We start from the raw sequence: 17,911 nt of genomic DNA on the forward strand, positions 1-17,911 counted from the left end.
AAGACAGTCCTGTGGTTAATAAATCCCAGCTGTGCAAATCACAGGGCTTGAATGAAGGAAATGGTCACAGACTGGGGAGCACCTTGGACTTGGGACTCTGCAGACTGGGGCTATGTCCCCAACTATGTGGCCTGCCTCTCTAGGTAACTGAGGAACCTTGCTCATCTCAGTTTACTACTCAGGAAAAATCAGATGACAATGGCCACTTGGGTTCACATTCAGAGTTTCTTAAAAAGAATCCCTGAAAAAAAAATGCATCTCAAAGAGAGTCCATATATATGTCCTAATAGAATAAGATTGATTCATACTTTGATAGTTTCTGAATATGTTACCATCCTTAATTAAATATTTTTATGGCTAGAGTTCTAACTTACAAGTGCTGCTCATAACATACAGTGTCTGATTCACTGAAGAGGAGAGCTGACTTAACCATGCTTTGTGGCAGAGGAAGCTTGAACTGGATGTAATTGTATCGAGAGTGAAGTAGAGCTGATGCACATATGTCCGGTCAGGATTCCTGGGTTCTCTGGTCAGTGTTAATCTTCCTCTACTTGTTTACACTTGATGGTATTGAACCTGGAGACAGGGGCTCTTTGTTAAGGAGAACACCCACACCTAGCTATAAAGGTTATTTAGCAAACTAATGGCTCATTGATTTGAGAAAGCAGGTTTCTGTTGCCCTAGATGATTTTGGAAAAATTAAAAACCTACAAAAAGTTGTGAGAGTAGTAACATGAGCACCCAAATATCCTTTAGCTAGAGTCTCCAGTTATTGACTGAGACATCTGAGAGTCAGTTGCAAACATAAAGGACTTCAGCCCTATTGCTTTGGCATTTATCTCCTAAAGTATGGCCAGTACCATCACCACGCCTATGCAAATGAACATCAGTTCAATAGTATCACCTATATGCTGTCCATGTTTACATTTCATTGTCCCCAAGGCATGTACTGCACCTTTTTTTCCAACCTAGGATCTAATTGAGGGTCACACATTATGTTTGGCTGTAACATATATTTTTGTCTCTTAATTCCAGGCTGTGGGAATATCCTATTCCCCAGGAGCCTTTCACCTGGAAGTTTTAACACCCATTATTGATCCTTGCCTGAACCAAATATTACATTGGCCTTGCAAAAGTTATTGCTTTATAATTCTATCACTTTATCTGTATTTAGTGGCTTGCATTCTCTCATAAAGGAACATTTTTTCTCTTTTTCTTTCAGTATCACTATGGACTCATGGATATTTTGTGGAGTGGAAGTTATAATCTATTACTATCATTATTCTTTTTGATGGCCAAATTGTCCCCAATTTGGCAGCAGGACCTCTTACATGCTACCTCCTGTTTCTCTCTCTCTCTCTCTCTCTCTCGTGTGTGTGTGTGTGTGTGTGTGTGTATTTTACATGAGTCCATTAGTATTTTGTGGGTTTATTTTGCCTATTTTTTAAAAAAAGACTATTTATTAGAGTAATTTTGGGTTCACAACAAAATTGACAGGAATGTATAGAGAGTTCCCATATACCCTCTACCCCCTGCTCCAACATGGAGGCTAACCTCCTCCATTATCAACTTGTTCTTCCAGAGTCTTTTTTTAATTACAAATGATGAACATACATTGATACATCCTACTCACCCAAAGTTCATAGTTTATCTTAGGGTTCACTGTTGGTGTTTTATAGTCAATAGGTTTGGACAAATGTATAATGACATGTATTCATCATTGTAATAGCATACAGAGTATTTTATTGCCCTAAAAATCCTCTGTGTTCTGCCTACTCAGCACCTGCCTCCCCTCACCCTTCTTGGCAAGCACTGATCTTTGTATTCTCTCTATGGTTTTGCCATTTTCACTATGTCCTACAGTTGGGATCATACAGTATGTGGTCTTTTCAAATTGGCTTCTTTCACTTACCAATATGGCATTTAAGTTTCCTTCATGTTTTTTCATGGCTTGATAGCTTATTTCCTATTAGTACTAAATAATATTCAGTTGTCTGGAAGTACCATTCACTTACTGAAGGACATCTTGGTTGCTTTCAAGTTCTGGCCATTATGAATAAAGCTGCTATAAGCGTCCATATGCAGATTTTTATGTGGACGTAAGTTTTCAACTCATTAGGATAAATACTGAGTAGCGTGATAGCTGGATCATATGGTAAGAGTGTGTTTAGTTCTGTAAGAAACCGCCAACTGTTTTCTAAAGCGGCAGTACCTTTTTGCATTCCCATCATGAATGAATGAGAGTTCCTGTTGCTCCACAGCCAACATTTGGTGTTGCCGGTGTTCTGGATTTTTGCTATTCTAGTAGGTGTGTAATAGTATCTCATTTTGTTTTCATTTGCATTTTCCTGGTGACATATGATGTGGAATGTCTTTCACGTGCTTGTTTGCAATCTGTATATCTTCTTTGGGAAGACATCTGTTAAGGTCTTTGGGCCATTTTTTAATCAGGTTGTTTTCTTATTGTTGAGTTTTAAGAATTTTTTGTATATTTTGGATAACAGTAGTTTATTATATATTTGTATATAAATATATACATATATCTATTTTGTGTTCTGTAGTGAAAGTGAACATAAATAAAACTTTTATTATTGTAAGTTTGGCCACAGGGTGCCTGTGTGGCTCAGTCGTTAAGTGTCCGACTTAGGCTCAGATCACATCTCGTGTCCATGGGTTCAAGCCCCGCGTCAGGCTCTGTGCTGACTGCTCAGAGCCTGGAGCCTGCTTCAGATTCTGTGTCTCCCTCTCTTTCTGCCCCTCCCCTGCTTTGTGCTCTGTCTCTCAAAAATAAATAAATGTTAAAAAAAAAATAAAATAAAGTTTGACTACTACTATACTGGCATAAATGAACCCAACTGTACCAGAGAATATGGAAGAGAAAACTTGGGCTTTCCCTTAGATGTAAGAGGAGCATAAAATTTATTGTACTTATGGCTGTATAAAAACTTTTTTTCTGTTGCATTCTAACCTCATTAAGAATTACAGAAGCAGAAGGAGGTGCAGGCTGCACTATGAAGTATTTAGGTCAGGTCTAAAGAATAGTTCAAATTGATCCCTATTTAGTGGTCCCTAAACAATACGGTGGTTACCAAAAGAGGTACCTCCTGGGACTTTCAATTACCACATTAGGCAGCTGCTGTGTGGATTGCAAGAGAAAGTGAAAGATGATAGTTAAACAGCCATCCTTACATCTTTTATGGAAGGTTCATGACCATTAAGAAACTATTTGCATTGGCTTGACCATAAATAACACTGCACAGTTCAATTTGAAATTTCAAATTGACCCAATTCAAACCCTTCTGCAGCCGGAACAGTACTTATAATCCTGGCAGTTCACAGAGTTCTCTTTATTTTTCACTCTGAGCCCAGAACACCTACTACTCCAGGACAGAAATTCAAGGCTCTGCAGACAGTTCAGCTTTCAGTCATAGGGCAGCAAGCCTACTGTGCATCCAAACCAACGATGGAATGAACACCTTCCTGTCTCTGCTGGGACAAAAGGGCAGCATTATTTCGGGACCAAGAATCAATATTAGATTGGTTCCCTAATTCCTCCAGCCACAGTGAGCAAGGGTGAGAGTCAGGAAGGAGATGGGATGAATGGGCTGGTGCAACCAGGCTGGGTAAGGGAGGGGTCAGGGGTCCTTTTTTAGTAAGAACTCTAGGCCCCTTTTGGCTGTGTGACCTGGGAGGGTTACTCAGCTTGTCTTAAGACTCTAGGGCAATTATAGGATCTAGTGGCAAAATGTGGGTAAAAGTCTTAGTTCAGACACTGGCCCATGGTAAGCCTTTAGTAAATAGCAGCTAAATTATTTTTGTAGCTATTACCATTGTCACTATTATTTTGTACTTTAATACCACCACCACCAACGACTTGACTTCATGTCTCCACCAGCAGCCCCTCCCAGCCCGGCAGCTTCAGGCCCAGGTGACTCATTTATTCCCAGGATAGACCTCCAAGCAATACTTTCGGGGGTGACTACTTCTCAGGAGGCAGAAAATCTCCTCTGGAAACTCTTCTCTCGTTCTTCCCTCTTTCCTCCCTTCCTCCCCGCCTCTCTATCAAACCCACTCTCCTTTTCTGGAGTTCAAGCTGTTAGTGCAAGGCACTCTCGCCCCAGGACCTAGCTCAGCTCCGCCGCCGAGGTCGCCCAGACATGTGCGGGCGCCTTCCTGCACGCCACTGCCCCCTGGCGGACGAAGCCGAGAGCGACCTGGCCCCGGGGTTGTAGCGCACCCCTGCTGCCAGGCGGCGCGGGGCGGACCCCGTCCAGGCTGGCCGCCGCCTTTGCCAACTCGCGCGCCCGCCCGGCTCCGTCCCTCCTCTCGCTGTCCTGCCACATCTTCCTCTGCCTCCCATTCGAGGGACCATGTCGCGGCTCAGCTGGGGATACGGCGAACACAACGGTGAGCGAGGGAGGGCTTTGCTCCAGGGGGCGGCCGTGGGGGACAGACCACACACTGCTGATCTCGCACTTGCGAGAAACTTTTTGGTTCCTCTTTAAATTGAGCAGCTTTCCCCTGAGCCGAATGCAGGAAGTAAAGAGAGGGCTCAGTCTTGTGAAGACAGGAAAAGCGTCTTTTGGAGGGTGTTGATAGTGAGGGTGAAAGTTGGTGTGTGTTAGCCCTGTGAAGATTCCCCCAGACCACGAAATCTTCGTATATGTCCATTCACTTTCACTTGAAAAGCCGAGGACTTTCCCTAGTAACAACTACTTATCAATTAAAGGCACGGAGATTAGAAGTCTGATGACATACTTTAATGAATCGAGGGCAAGTTCGCTTTCAGTTTTTTGAGTTCATTATTCGCAGGAAACAAATCATGGAAAACATTTGAAGGTATACTTAAGAAATTTTAATAATTGAATCACAATCCTGAAGATTGAAGTTGCCTTCTTGGCAAATGAAATACTGCAAATATCTTAATAGCTGTTACTATAAAATATTGCCACGGTAATTTGCAGTTGGTTGACTGGTACTGTTAGCTTTAGGAGGTTTCAGGTTCTTTCTAAAAAAATAAAGTTATGCTTTGGGCCACTTCACTCTTTCTCTCTCTCCCACAATCATCCTTGCATAGATAGAGGATTAGCAAAGGATTATTCAAATTTTATCATATTGGCAAACATGGATTTATTGATGGGAGCAGCAGTAATAATATGTATACTTGTCTTCTTCTATATACTAAATCACCAAAATAACCGTTATTTGAAATAACTGCACAGTGAACCAAGAAGCCTTACAGTGAATCAGTGTCAAAATTAGATCTGTTACTTAGAGCCTGGAGCCTGCTTCGGATTCTGTGTCTCCCTCTCTCTCTGACCCTCCCCTGTTCATGCTCTGTCTCTCTCTGTCTCAAAAATAAATAAACTTTAAAAAAAAATGAAACAGTTTTAAAAAAATAATAAAAAAAATTAGATCTGTGAATAATAATAATAATAATAATTATACTTTCCTTGGATTAATGTGCATATTATTGAATAGTACCATATAGTCAAATTTTAGAGAAAGTTTACTTTCACAAAGAAACTTTCACAAAGAAAGCTTTTCAGCTTCATTTCTAATTGCAGCCTTCTTGAGGTTATGATTAACTTGGCAGTTTAAAATGGCAGCAGGTGAAATTTAGACCTTTAATAATAAAACATATAATTTAGGCGAATTTCTTTTTGACTGAGACTGTAATTATAATCTCACACTTTGCTAATTTCCAATTTATGTTTGGGAAAAAAACCCACAAAAAATTTCTTTTAATTTCCCTCTCTGCTGGAATAATTTTAATTTTTGTCATTTCATAGTTACTGGGTGTCAACCGTGCCCTCACAATAGTTAGGAAGAAGAAGCATCTTTTCAATCAATGAGTACTGATTACTCTTTAATACATTTATTTGTTAGAAAATGTTGGCCCCGGTGAAACTCATCTTCAGAAATGTAAAAAAATCTATCTTTGAAAAGCCATTACTAAGGAGTGATTTTGTATTTCTGCTAAGAATTGTAGGGCCATTTCCTGGTTTTTGATGCAATAGCTTTCTGAGGACTATGCCTGTAAGTAAATCAACTGTGGCAAAATGCTACTGGAGATGTGTTGTATCCTGACCGGGCAAGTTTAGTTGCTTGTTTTCTGTTTAGGCTGGCAAAAGCAGTGAATGAGCAGATAAAAGGAAATTTAAACAAGGTGTAGTAGCAACAATAAAATGGAACACCAAGAGTTGAGCCATTGGAAGGGGGTTCCACCTTCACCAAATACTTAAAAGTTCTTCCACTAACCTGTGGTAGTTTTATTGGTTTAGTTTAGGGAATGTAACAGTTACTGAAAACTGCATATCTGTAGATATTTAAAAGTTCTAAAGTCAATGGAAGAATCACCATTTATTTCTACTTAAGAACTGTGTTTAAATGGGTTTAAAGTTGAATGTTTTGGAAACATTCATTAAAAAGGAGCTTGTTTAAGAGGCAGGAAAATGAACCGACTATAGCGGTTAATAAATAATATTGAGTAATTTATGCAAAGCATTATTATTATTACTTTTAAAATCTTTATTTTTGAGAGAGAGAGAGAGAGACAGAGCGTGAGTGGAGGAGGAACAGAGAGAGGGAGACACAGAATCCGAAGCAGGCTTCAGGCTCTGAGCTGTCAGCACAGAGCATGATGCGGGGCTCGAACTCACAAACGGTGAGATCATAACCTGATGCTGAAGTCAGACGCTTAACCAACTGAGCCACCCAGGCACCCCAAAGTGTTATTATTTTTGTTTTATTTTGGTTTGCCTCTGCTTTTCAAAATTATTCTTGTTATAAAGGACTGGAAATAGGAGAGTAAAGGAATTAGGAGGAGACAGAAACTCTTTCCTAGTTGGAAAAAAGTCAACAACAACATTTCATGATACACGCATTACACATTTGAAATCTAATTCTGGTTAGGTTGACTCATACTTGGTGGCAGTGAAATAGAAAACTTTTTTTCACTTAAAGAAAGGACTAGATTGTACACAGAAAGAGTACTAGAAAGGTAAATGAGAGTACTCAATAAACCAGGAAATGTAATGCCTTCTCTGTAATAAGTAGGCAAAGACTTTTGATGTTCAAGTTGTTTTGAAGTCCAAAATGTCAGATTCCCTAGAGAAGAGCTTTTAAGTTATGTGAATGGTTGTATATTCATGGTTTGAGTTTTTGTAACTGATGCACATGTGAAGGAAAGAGCTTAAGCTTTCTCCTTTGCAAAATTTAAGAGTAATAAGGAGTGTTAGATTTAGAGATTGAAGCTGTTCATAATTGCGATATGTTTGTATTTCTTGAAGTTTCATTCTAAATCTTTAAAAATATTTGTTGTCAGTAACAAATGTTTAATTGTCATGCTGTCTCAGTAACATTTGTTTTAATGTTTATTTATTTATTTTGAGAGAGTGACAGCGTGCATGCAAGGGGTGGGCCACAGAGAGAGAGAGACAGAGAGAGAATCCCAAGCAGACTCCACCTTGTCAGAGCATGAAGCTCCATCTCACAAACTGTGAGATCATGGCCCGAGCAGAAATGGAGAGTTGGATGCTCAACCAGTTGAGCCACCCAGGCACCCCCAGGCTGTGTCATTTTAATAAGTACTTGAATATTAGAGAAATCAAGTTAGTGAAGTAGGGAAAAGCTTAGTCAGTAGCCCTGTGCTCTGCTGACTTGGTGGTAGCTGTATAAATTGCAGGCATAGTAGACAATAAGAACCTCTAACCTGTAAAGTGACTACACACACCTGTAAATGACTTAGAGATTTACCTGAAGCTGCAGTCTTGCTGTTGATTTGGGGAGGCAGAACTTGAATCAAGTCTCCCAGAGAAATGAACAGTCTAGACAAGGGAATTGCCTGCTTATTGGTTCATATCAATTTACCAAATGTGTGTCTGACTTGGGGACTTGTTCCAATTTTGACTTTTTTGAATAGAGGATCAGGATGACCATTTTCCCTTGTGTTGGAATTCAAATATAACATTGGCAAAATAACCACAGAAAGAACTTCAGAAATGTTCAAAGAAAGAAAGAAATTGTTACCTGACTCCGCTGAAGATAATCAACAATATTACATTTCCTGACATGGTGCCGCCATTTTATTTGGATTATACTATGTGAAAAATTTACATATTTCCTTAGTATGCCTGTTGGACATTAGAGGTAGCTGAGTTGAGGCCTGGGTGACACCTGAAGATACCAGTGAGTGATAGAAGAAAGAAGTAGGGATAGCATTTTTTTTTTAAAGTTCATTTATTTATTTTGAGAGAGCAGGGGAGGGGCAGAGAGAGAGACAGAGAGAGAGAATCCCAAGCAGGCTTCACACTGCCAACATGGAGCCCGATGCAGGGCTCGAACCTATGAACTGTGGAATCATGACCTGAGCTAAAATCAAGAGTCAGATGCTTAATCAACTGAGCCACCCGGGCACCTCAGGGATAGCATTTTTAAGAACTGCACCCTTTTTTCGCTACACAGCTTTCTCAGTTTCATTCGTTCTTTCATCTTAAGAACTTGGAGACCTCTGGAGCTACCACAGATCTTCCTTGGAGCTGAGACTAAATCTCATTGTTTTCAATGATCAATTATGCTATTGTTTTTAGTTTGGTGGAAAGGCACCTTTGGAAAGTACTTTTTAACCCTTAAACGGTTTTTGTTGCAAGGGTTAGTTTAATGCTGCAAATGAGTTAAGCAAACCAGGAGGTTTTCATCCTATAATAAAAGCACCCAGCCTTGTAAAAAAAAAAAAAAAAATTAGATGCAAAGGTCGTGAGGATGAAGATCTTATTTTATTCATCCTTTTTATTCCTTCAGCTCAAGCACAGTGCATTGTACTCAACAAATGTTTGGGGAATGAAGTAACTTACTTAATCCTTTTCTTTTGGTCCTATATATTTAAGGTCCTATTCATTGGAATAAATTTTTCCCGATTGCTGATGGGGATCAGCAATCTCCAATTGAGATTAAAACCAAAGAAGTGAAATATGACTCTTCCCTGCGACCTCTGAGTATCAAGTATGATGCAAACTCAGCCAAAATCATCAGTAATAGTGGCCATTCCTTCAGCGTTGACTTCGATGACACAGAAGACAAATCAGGTTGGTTCTTTTTTTTTTTTTTTGGTTGGGGGTGTGTGTGAGGTGATTGCACTGTGATTTCTTATCTTTCATATTTAAAATACCTATGTATTGTGTGTTCCTTATTAATACTTTGCTAGAACTTGTAATAAAAGTTTTGTTTGACTGTTTCATGGGATAATGTCTTTCACGCTGTGAATAAGTCATGGACCAACCAAATAAAACTTTAGTTTATGTGTTAATTTGATAACCAAATGAGGTAGAAAAAGAAAATTTCCTTAAAATGGACATTGAATCCTTCTTCAAGCATATCAACTGCCCAAAGAATGGATGATATCCAATTTAAAGTTAAGATGAGAGAGAAGATTAGAGAGAATTGAATTTTGGAATAATTCTTAAGGCTTCTGACAAATTACTTTCACTTTTAGTCTAATATTAGGATGATGTTGTATTTGCTCTGTTAATAAAAATATAGTTAAATTATATATATTTTTTTACATTTATTTATTTTTGAGAGACAGAGACAGCATGAGCAGGGGAGGGGCAGGGAGGGAGGGAGACACAGAATCAGAAGCAGGCTCCAGGCTCCTAGCTGTTATCATAAAGCCCGATGTAGGGCTCGAACCCATGACCTGTGAGATCATGACCTGAGCCGAAGTCAGACACCCAACCGACTGAGCCACCCAGGCGCCCCAAAAATATAGTTAAATTATGCAAATCCTAAATTGGAAAAAGATTTTCACTTATTCATTAATCTCAGAATAGGTTCATAATAATATCCTGTATTTATGTGGTACTGTATTGTTAGCAAAAATTACAAGCTCATAAAATTTCTTTCTCATATTTGTCAAATTCATAAAAGATACATTTTCATCAGAGCACTGTAAAAAATATACAGAAAAGGATTAACATGCTATTTTTAACTTTCATGGGGAGGAAGGACCTCACTTTAAAAAAAAATTATTTATTTTGAGAGAGAAAGAGAGAGAGTGGGGGAGGGGAGAGAGAGGGAGAGAGAATCCCATACAGACTCTGCACTGTTAGTGCAGAGTTCTAACAGTGGGCTCAAACATGGGCTCAAACCCACGAACTATGAGATCATGACTGAGCTGAAATCAAGAGTTGGACGCTTAACCAACTGAGCCACCCAGGAGCCCCCAGACCTCACTTTTTATATACTACATTCAATTGTCTTTCCTTTAAGCCCTCAGTTTAATGCTTCTGTATTAATAGATATGGTTGATGCAATGGGTACATTATAAATAGTCCATGGCTTCTGAGTATAAGGGCTTTACCACCCATAATTGTAGTTTGATACTGTTTATGTCTTAAACATAAAAATTTGAGGCTAACCACTCCTGCTGTTACAATAAGAAATGATTAAATTTACATCACCTAAAACTTTAAGTTTTTAGTTTATAAATGTAGGCAGCCTTAGTCATAGAAAATTCCTACTCTAATCTGCTTGATGATGATCTAGGTTTCCTCTCTCTCCCTCTCCCTTTTTTCTCCCTCTTCCTTCTGTCTTCCTCTCTCTGCCTGTCTCTTTCTCTCTTCCTCTCGTTTTCCTTCTACTTTGAGTTAATCTGGGGGAATCAGCTTATGTTTCCAGATTTGACACTTTGTCTGTGATTGGTAGTGTGTGCCTTCTCCCATATGTGAAGGTCTAGTTCCTATCTAGATCACAATGAAATTACCAGAGTTAATTGGAAATGTCTGTAAAGTACTTTGTACCCCTCTGAGACAGAAACTACATAAATATGGGTCATGATTCTCATTCTTTTTTCTCAAGATAAATAAAAAGAGAATGTTTTGTGGTGACTCTGGGTATTAATCAGTTAAAAAGTAGAAACCACTATAGTTAAATTGTTGTTGATTTTTCTTTTTCTTTGGTAAACTATAAGAAACACAAACTTTCTATAGCAAACCACTTTAATTTGAATAAAACAGTTTCTATTTTGTAAAGAAGCCATTCTTGACCAAAATTAACTCTGAATCCCACCAGTAAGAGGGCAGAGGCACCTGGGTGCCTCCATTGGTTAAGCCTCTGACTCTTGATTTCAGCTCAGGTCATGATCTCACAGTTCATGGGTTTGAGCCCTGCGTACAGCCCAGCACTGACAGTGTGGAGCTTGCTTAGGATTCTCTCTCTTCCTCTCTCTCTGCCCTCCCCTGTTCAAAATAAATAAATGAACTTAAAAAAAAAAAAAAGGAGAGAGAGAAACCACAGGCATGAAATTGTCCTCACGGTCCTTGTAGGACTTCTTTGGCTGGGCAGTTGCATTCCCCGTGGTTAACTTCTGGCGAGCCACCCTTTAGAATTTAATAGTCCTTTAAAGAGGGGGTAGGAAGTGATGATATTTTGGGGGAAGAATTCCTCTTGGCCATAGCAGAGGGTAAATAGTAATCTGGTAGAGAAAGACAAGGGCATTCTCACCCTAGCTACTGGTCTGTGTACTCAGACAGGATCTCACCTCTCTGGGAATCTCACCTGACTGGCCCCACAACTCCTCCTGTAACATCCCTGCTTGTCCCATCCAGAGCTCCCCACACTGCATTGTAACTGCTAGCTGGTTCTCTTCCCATTCAGCTGAACGCTCCCTGTGGGCAACAGCTCTGTCTGACTCCTGTGTCTAGCATAGTGCCTTGCACACAGTAGGTACTCAATAAATGTGTGTTTGAGTTAAAAACATTTTTTTGGTGTGATGTTTCTTGGAGGATAGAAAATTGATATGGGGGCGCCTGGGTGGCGCAGTCGGTTAAGCGTCCGACTTCAGCCAGGTCACGATCTCACGGTCTGTGAGTTCGAGCCCCGAGTCAGGCTCTGGGCTGATGGCTCGGAGCCTGGAGCCTGTTTCCGATTCTGTGTCTCCCTCTCTCTCTGCCCCTCCCCCGTTCATGCTCTGTCTCTCTCTGTCCCAAAAATAAATAAAAAACGTTGAAAAAAAAAAAAAAAAGAAAATTGATATGGCGGGGTGAGTAGGTGGCCCCGTAGGTAAGTGAAATCAAGAGATTCAGCTCAGGTCATGATCTCACAGTCCTGGTATCGAACCTCGCGTCAGGCTCCGCACTGAACATGGAGCCTGCTTGAGATTCTCTCTCTCTGCCCCTTCCCAGTGCTTGTACTCTCTCAATAAAAAATAAGTAAATAAAATAAAATAAAATAAAAAAGAAAATTGATACAGCATTATGGTATAGCACTCATTAGCCTATGTAAAGTCCCAGTAAAATTACAAACTGCCAGAAATTAATTAATATTTACCATTTGACACCTAAGTAATTTAAATTATAATTATTTTTAAGTTTATTTATTTATTTTGAGAGAGACAGAGACAGCGCGAGTCAAAGAGGGACAGAGAGAGAGGGAGACAGAGAGAGAATCCCAAGCAGGCACCACGCTGCTGGCACAGAGCCTGATGCGGGGCTCAAACCCACAAAACCGTGAGATCATGACCTGAACCAAAACCAAAAGCCTGACCCTTAACCAACTGAGCCACCCCGGTGCCCCTGACATCTAACTAGTTTAAACATTAGTGGATTATTCATTGCTTGAATGTTTAATTCTTATTATTATTATTAAAGTTTTTTTATTTTTGAGAGAGAGAGAGAGACAGACAGACAGAACGTGAGCAGGAGAGGGGCAGAGAGAGAGGGAAACACAGAATCTGAAGCAGATTCCAGCCTCCAAGCTGTTAGCTCAGATCCTGACCAGGCTCGAACTCATGAACCGTGAGATCATGACCTGAGCTGAAGTCAGAGACTTAACTGACTGAGCCATGCCACTCAGGCGCCCCTGAATGTTTAATCATTAAAGGCTGTTGTAGTGATTGTTACATTTTAATAAATGAAAATTCTTGGAATGTAGTAAGTACTTAATAACTATTAATAACAAAATGATAATAATAAGACATAGTAAATAACAGGCCTGTATCCTTTCCATGTATAAGATATGTTGTGCTGAAATCTTTTAAAGATGTCAAAAGGAAGGAAGCTAGTTTCTTACTGAGAAAGGCCTTGTAGGAAAACCAGTGACATGATGGACTCAATGCTTATTCTTTAATTTTCACCTCTAGAAATTGTCAGTTTCTTAGTTACGCTCTAGTTATTTAGTTCTAGTTATCTGGTTCTAGGTAACTGCCTGAAATCAACCAAATTCACAAGATCTGAAATTATACATTAGAAAAGAGAAAAAACATAAAAAGATATGGGAGCAGGATGCCTTAGTTGTGTGATTCCTCCAAGAACCAAGATCTCCAGGAAACTGAATTGGTAATTTGTGACAATGTATACATTACAAAACTATCATAATGATGTTTCCTTCATTAGGCCTAAGTCCCTTGAGGATAAGGATGACCTTACTCATCATCCCATACTTAGTATTGAACATAGTTGCTAGCCGATAGCAAGGTATTCAGAATTGTTGAATGAATAAGCAGAGAGTGACCTGGTGTGCATATGCTCAGAGCAAAAGAGGCCAGACTTAACGAAGACTTTCCTGGCTCCATAAAGAATTCAGGCCCCACTGACTGGAAGCATTTATGGCTTTGGTCTCTCTCTCTCTCTCACAGTATAATCCTGGCAGATTTGTGCCCTTTGGTTCCTCTTTTCCTAGGGTCCAAGCAAAATACATGTGCTATTCATTTAGCTTTGCTTCAGAGAACTGTTTACCACACAGTGATTAGTCTATGACTTTCATTAGATTCATAAGAACATGTTCTCTAGTGGTTCCCAGGTCACTTACTCAGTAGCCATCTTATAAACTGAAGTTTACAGAGATGTGCTTCTACAGGTGAGGTCTCTTGTTTTATGTTTTTAATATTTATTGGTGCAGACACTGTCTTAAGCACTAGAGATACAAGAGAACAAGACAGATTCTGCCTTAGAAGAGTTTGTATCCTGGTGGGATAGACAGTAAATGCATGCATAGACAAGTGTGTTAATTTTTAAATTATTTTCTTTCTGATTTTGTTGCAAGCCTTGGTTACCATTTAAGGCCATTGGCTATACTGTGGTTTCAGAAAAGAAGTTACCAACAATTTAAAAAAGCCAAACTCAATGGAGTAACATATACATTCTAGTTTCACAACATTGTTGGTCTTTGCAGCATATAACAAATGACAAGGATTCTTTTATTAAGATATTAAAAAGTTCCCAAATTTTAATGGCACTTAACTCTGATTGCTTACTCTCTGTGGACCTCTTATATGAGTGTTTTATTTGGAATAGATTTTTAAAAAATTCTGAATGAAATGATAAGTGGACTATATATGTATACCACGTATGATTTGGGAGAAACAATTACTGTTTTCGGATATAAGATGGAGACAATAATATTTAGTTACTCATCTGGGTTACAGAGGAAGGTGAATGATTTGATGCTTGAAAACACTAACTCATTCCCCCTAAAAATAATTTTTGTTGCCATTGTTCATTTTATACTATAGTTATGTTATTTTATTATAGAGTATCTCAAAGTCAGTGATAAATTAACCTGGATATTTTGACTTACTTTTCCCCATCCTGTGGGAAGCTTTCTTCAGAAGAGCTCTGTTCTAAGAGAATGTTTTCTTCACACACAGACAGTTGCTGATCATGGTCCCAGTTTGGATATTTTATTTTATTATTTTATTTTATTTTATTTTATTTTATTTTTAACATTTATTCATTATTTATTGAGAGATGGAGAGAGAGAATCCCAAGCAGGCTCCATGATGTCGGCTCAGAGTTGGACATGGAGCTCAAACTCACGAACCATGAGATCATGACCTGAGCCGAAATTAAGAGTTGGACACGTAACCAACTGAGCCACCCAGGAGCCCCCAGTTTGGATATTTTAATTGAAACACTCACGTGTGGAGTCCACATATGTAGAGTGTAAGGCAATCTTTGTTGCTTAACTAGCAGAGCTATGCTAATCTGGCTTTAAACCCTGGATTCTGAGCAGGCTTTCCAGAGATCAGCCATTATTCTTGGATGTTTCCCTAACAATGTGTGTTTTTTGGTATCATTTTCTTTCTCCTGAGCCAGCTTATTTGCATCTTCTCCCAAAGTTAATTCCACATTGATTACTCAAGCTCTGTAATCTGCCTTTTATCTGTGAAGGAATGACTTTATGTTTCAGCTCAGGTTTTATGCTACTGCTGCAAGAAAAGAAAGGACAATAGAATTGTTGATTTCTTTTCATTTGGAATGCCACTGTATCCATGCTGTATGGAGTCACTTAGGGAAATTTGCCTTTTAAATTAATTTATCTGTGAATGATCTTTGAAAATGTTTGTTTAAAGACAAATCAAATGTTTTATTCATTCATTCATCGAATATTTATCATACATCTCCTCTGTGATAGGTTCCATGCTAGATGATGGGTACAGCAGTGATCCAGTTGGACAGAGCCTCTGCCCTCATGAACACTGTCCAGTGGGAGACTCAAAACCCTAACATTACTCTGCTTATAACGGTGTAACAGAAGAGCAAGCCTTAGAGTCTGATGTAAATGGTTCTTCTCTTTAACTTTTCAGAGGGTTTTGGAAATAGCCATCTTTGGTTATTTAAAAAAAAAATCTGGATCCAAATAAATCTACCAAATAAATTTTTTTGGTAAATTTAATTTGGTAAATTAGATTTATTTACCAAATAAATCTAATGGTAGGGAAGTTCCTACCATTCAATCTTCCAAAAAAAAAAAAAAACCCACAAAATGAATTGCATATGCTCAATCTTTTCCCTTGGTAATTTTGATAATTGTATAAGCCAAAAAAGCTTCCAGTCCTATCTCCTAATTAAAAATAGACAGACAGACGGACAGATGAACACAAGTATGCATGAGAAAGCTAAAGCCCACAGAGACTTAAGTGAATCTTGAAAGATCACATAATTCAGTTGCTGAGCTGGGACCATTCCCAGGTTTGCTGATTCCAACCACGGTAACTCTTAATCATTGATGTTCAACTTCACTGAGTCAAACTGAGTAAGGAAGAAATGAGTTCAATTGTACTGGTTAATAGAGGCAGCCATCTGGATCATTTTTCTCCCACAAAAGAGCTCAAAGAGGCGTGTGCCTTAGGCATCCTTACTGCATGTGATACCTCTTAACATCTTTTGCTTCTTTTTTTTTTAATTTTTTAACGTTTATTCATTTTTGAGCGACAGAGAGCAAGCAGGGGTGGGGCAGAGAGAGAGGGAGACACAGGATCTGAAGCAGGCTCCAGGCTCTGACCTGTCAGCACAGAGCCCAATGCAGGGCTTGAACTCACAGAATATGAGATTAGACCTGAACCGAAGTCAGATGCTCAACCAAATGAGCCATCCAGGCGCCCCTTGCTTCTTTTTTAAGTAGACTCCATGCCCAATGTGGAACTTAAACTCATGACCCTGAGATCAAGAGTCACATGCTCTGCTGACTGAGCTAGCCAGGAACCCCATTAACATCTTTTGATTCATATATAAGATGGATCATTCCTGACAAATTTTGAGATTTCTCTCTCTCTCTTTATCTCTATCTGTCTACCTATCTGAAATCTCTGAAGAGGAAGGTCATTTAAATCAAACTGTTATTAAGACTGCACCTCATAATCTAACACTTAATTCTACTGGATGTTGATGGGAGATTAGTAATGTGTATGGTATATTCAATATCCAATGCTGTCTTATCCCCCCATAAACATGCCCAATAAAGATTAATTAGGAGGAGACAGGTTAGAGCTATGTTTTATATTAAGAAGATTTTCTATATACTTAAGATATGATTCTGTTGTCAGAAAAGAGTTAATTTTGCACTGTATTCCAGGTTTCCCTGGGAAGATAGAATTTAAGTACAGAAGATATGCTTACTTGGCCAGTTTTTGTAGTAATCCTAACACAATAAAATAGTAATAATAGCTAACATGTCCAGCATGCTCACTGTGTGCCAGGCAGTGTTAAGTCCTTTGTATTCAACTTTTCTTCTAGTTTCAAAACAGCATTAGGAGGAAGGAGCATTACTCTCTTGAGGTTACAGACATGAAAGCTGGTGCTTTGAAGTTAGAGTTCATGCAAGATCACCAGTAAGAGCATGAGCCCAGGTCTTCTCAGTGCAGGACACTATTCTTTAATCATAATGCTGGACTGCTCTACCAAGTTCAAGGTGGCCCTTTTTACATAATCACATCCTTATTCAGAGAGGCTGACATTCTCCAATAAACAGACCAATTCCTTACCTTTAAGGACTCCTAATTTCTTCTACTTTCCAACCACTGTCTGCTGTGATTTCCCAGATATTCCATAAAAATCTGTTTTGTAGACTCTCCAACCTTTTAAAATGTTTGTACGCACTCCTCATATACCTAAAAGTTGTGTTCCTGTCCACAAACTGAATGACACATTTGTAAACACTTCCTTGGAGGACCTGCGTGTGTTCAGGGAGATGATGTGGGTTGTAGCAGCATGTGTAAAGATTGTTTTCTTGCTCACAATTGAAAATGCACCGCCATTTTAGTTCTGCGTGGGGGTCCTCTCACTGGAAACTACAGGCTGCGGCAGTTTCACCTGCATTGGGGGTCTGCTGATGATCACGGCTCTGAACATGTGGTGGATGGAGTGAGATACGCTGCAGAGGTAAGCCAACAGACATAGATTCATGATTCAGTGTTTTCCTAGGTGATGGGATTTAAGGAACGCAGAGGGCAACTCTCTTGACTCCAAATTGATCCTGAGTCAGTCAGGTTTCTCGGTGTCTGAAATTGCTTTATTCAATCAACATGAGAGTTTATCAATATGAGAGCGATCAGTGTGGCTCTTCTGAGTCTTATACCAACTCTGAGAGCTTAGGGTTATTGTGCTCATTCTAGAAATGAGTAAACTGCAGATTT

The 17,911-nt window shown here is 39.2% G+C and overlaps 1 protein-coding gene across 4 annotated transcripts in view; it reads left to right on the plus strand.

The window, feature by feature from the left end:
* Nucleotides 1-4,268: 4,268 nt before the first annotated feature.
* Nucleotides 4,269-17,911, plus strand: part of CA13 (carbonic anhydrase 13) — a 71,312-nt gene continuing 57,669 nt past the window's right edge. For all 4 annotated transcript variants that reach the window (XM_042972886.1, XM_042972885.1, XM_007084315.3 and 1 more), the window contains exons 1-3: nt 4,269-4,407; nt 8,889-9,086; nt 17,539-17,657. In XM_042972886.1, the coding sequence (XP_042828820.1) occupies nt 4,371-4,407; nt 8,889-9,086; nt 17,539-17,657 (354 nt within the window). In that variant the 5' untranslated portion in view covers nt 4,269-4,370. The remainder of the gene's footprint in view (nt 4,408-8,888; nt 9,087-17,538; nt 17,658-17,911) is intronic.

Source organism: Panthera tigris, chromosome F2 (assembly GCF_018350195.1).
Source record: "Panthera tigris isolate Pti1 chromosome F2, P.tigris_Pti1_mat1.1, whole genome shotgun sequence".
Classification (NCBI taxonomy): Eukaryota; Metazoa; Chordata; class Mammalia; order Carnivora; family Felidae; genus Panthera; species Panthera tigris.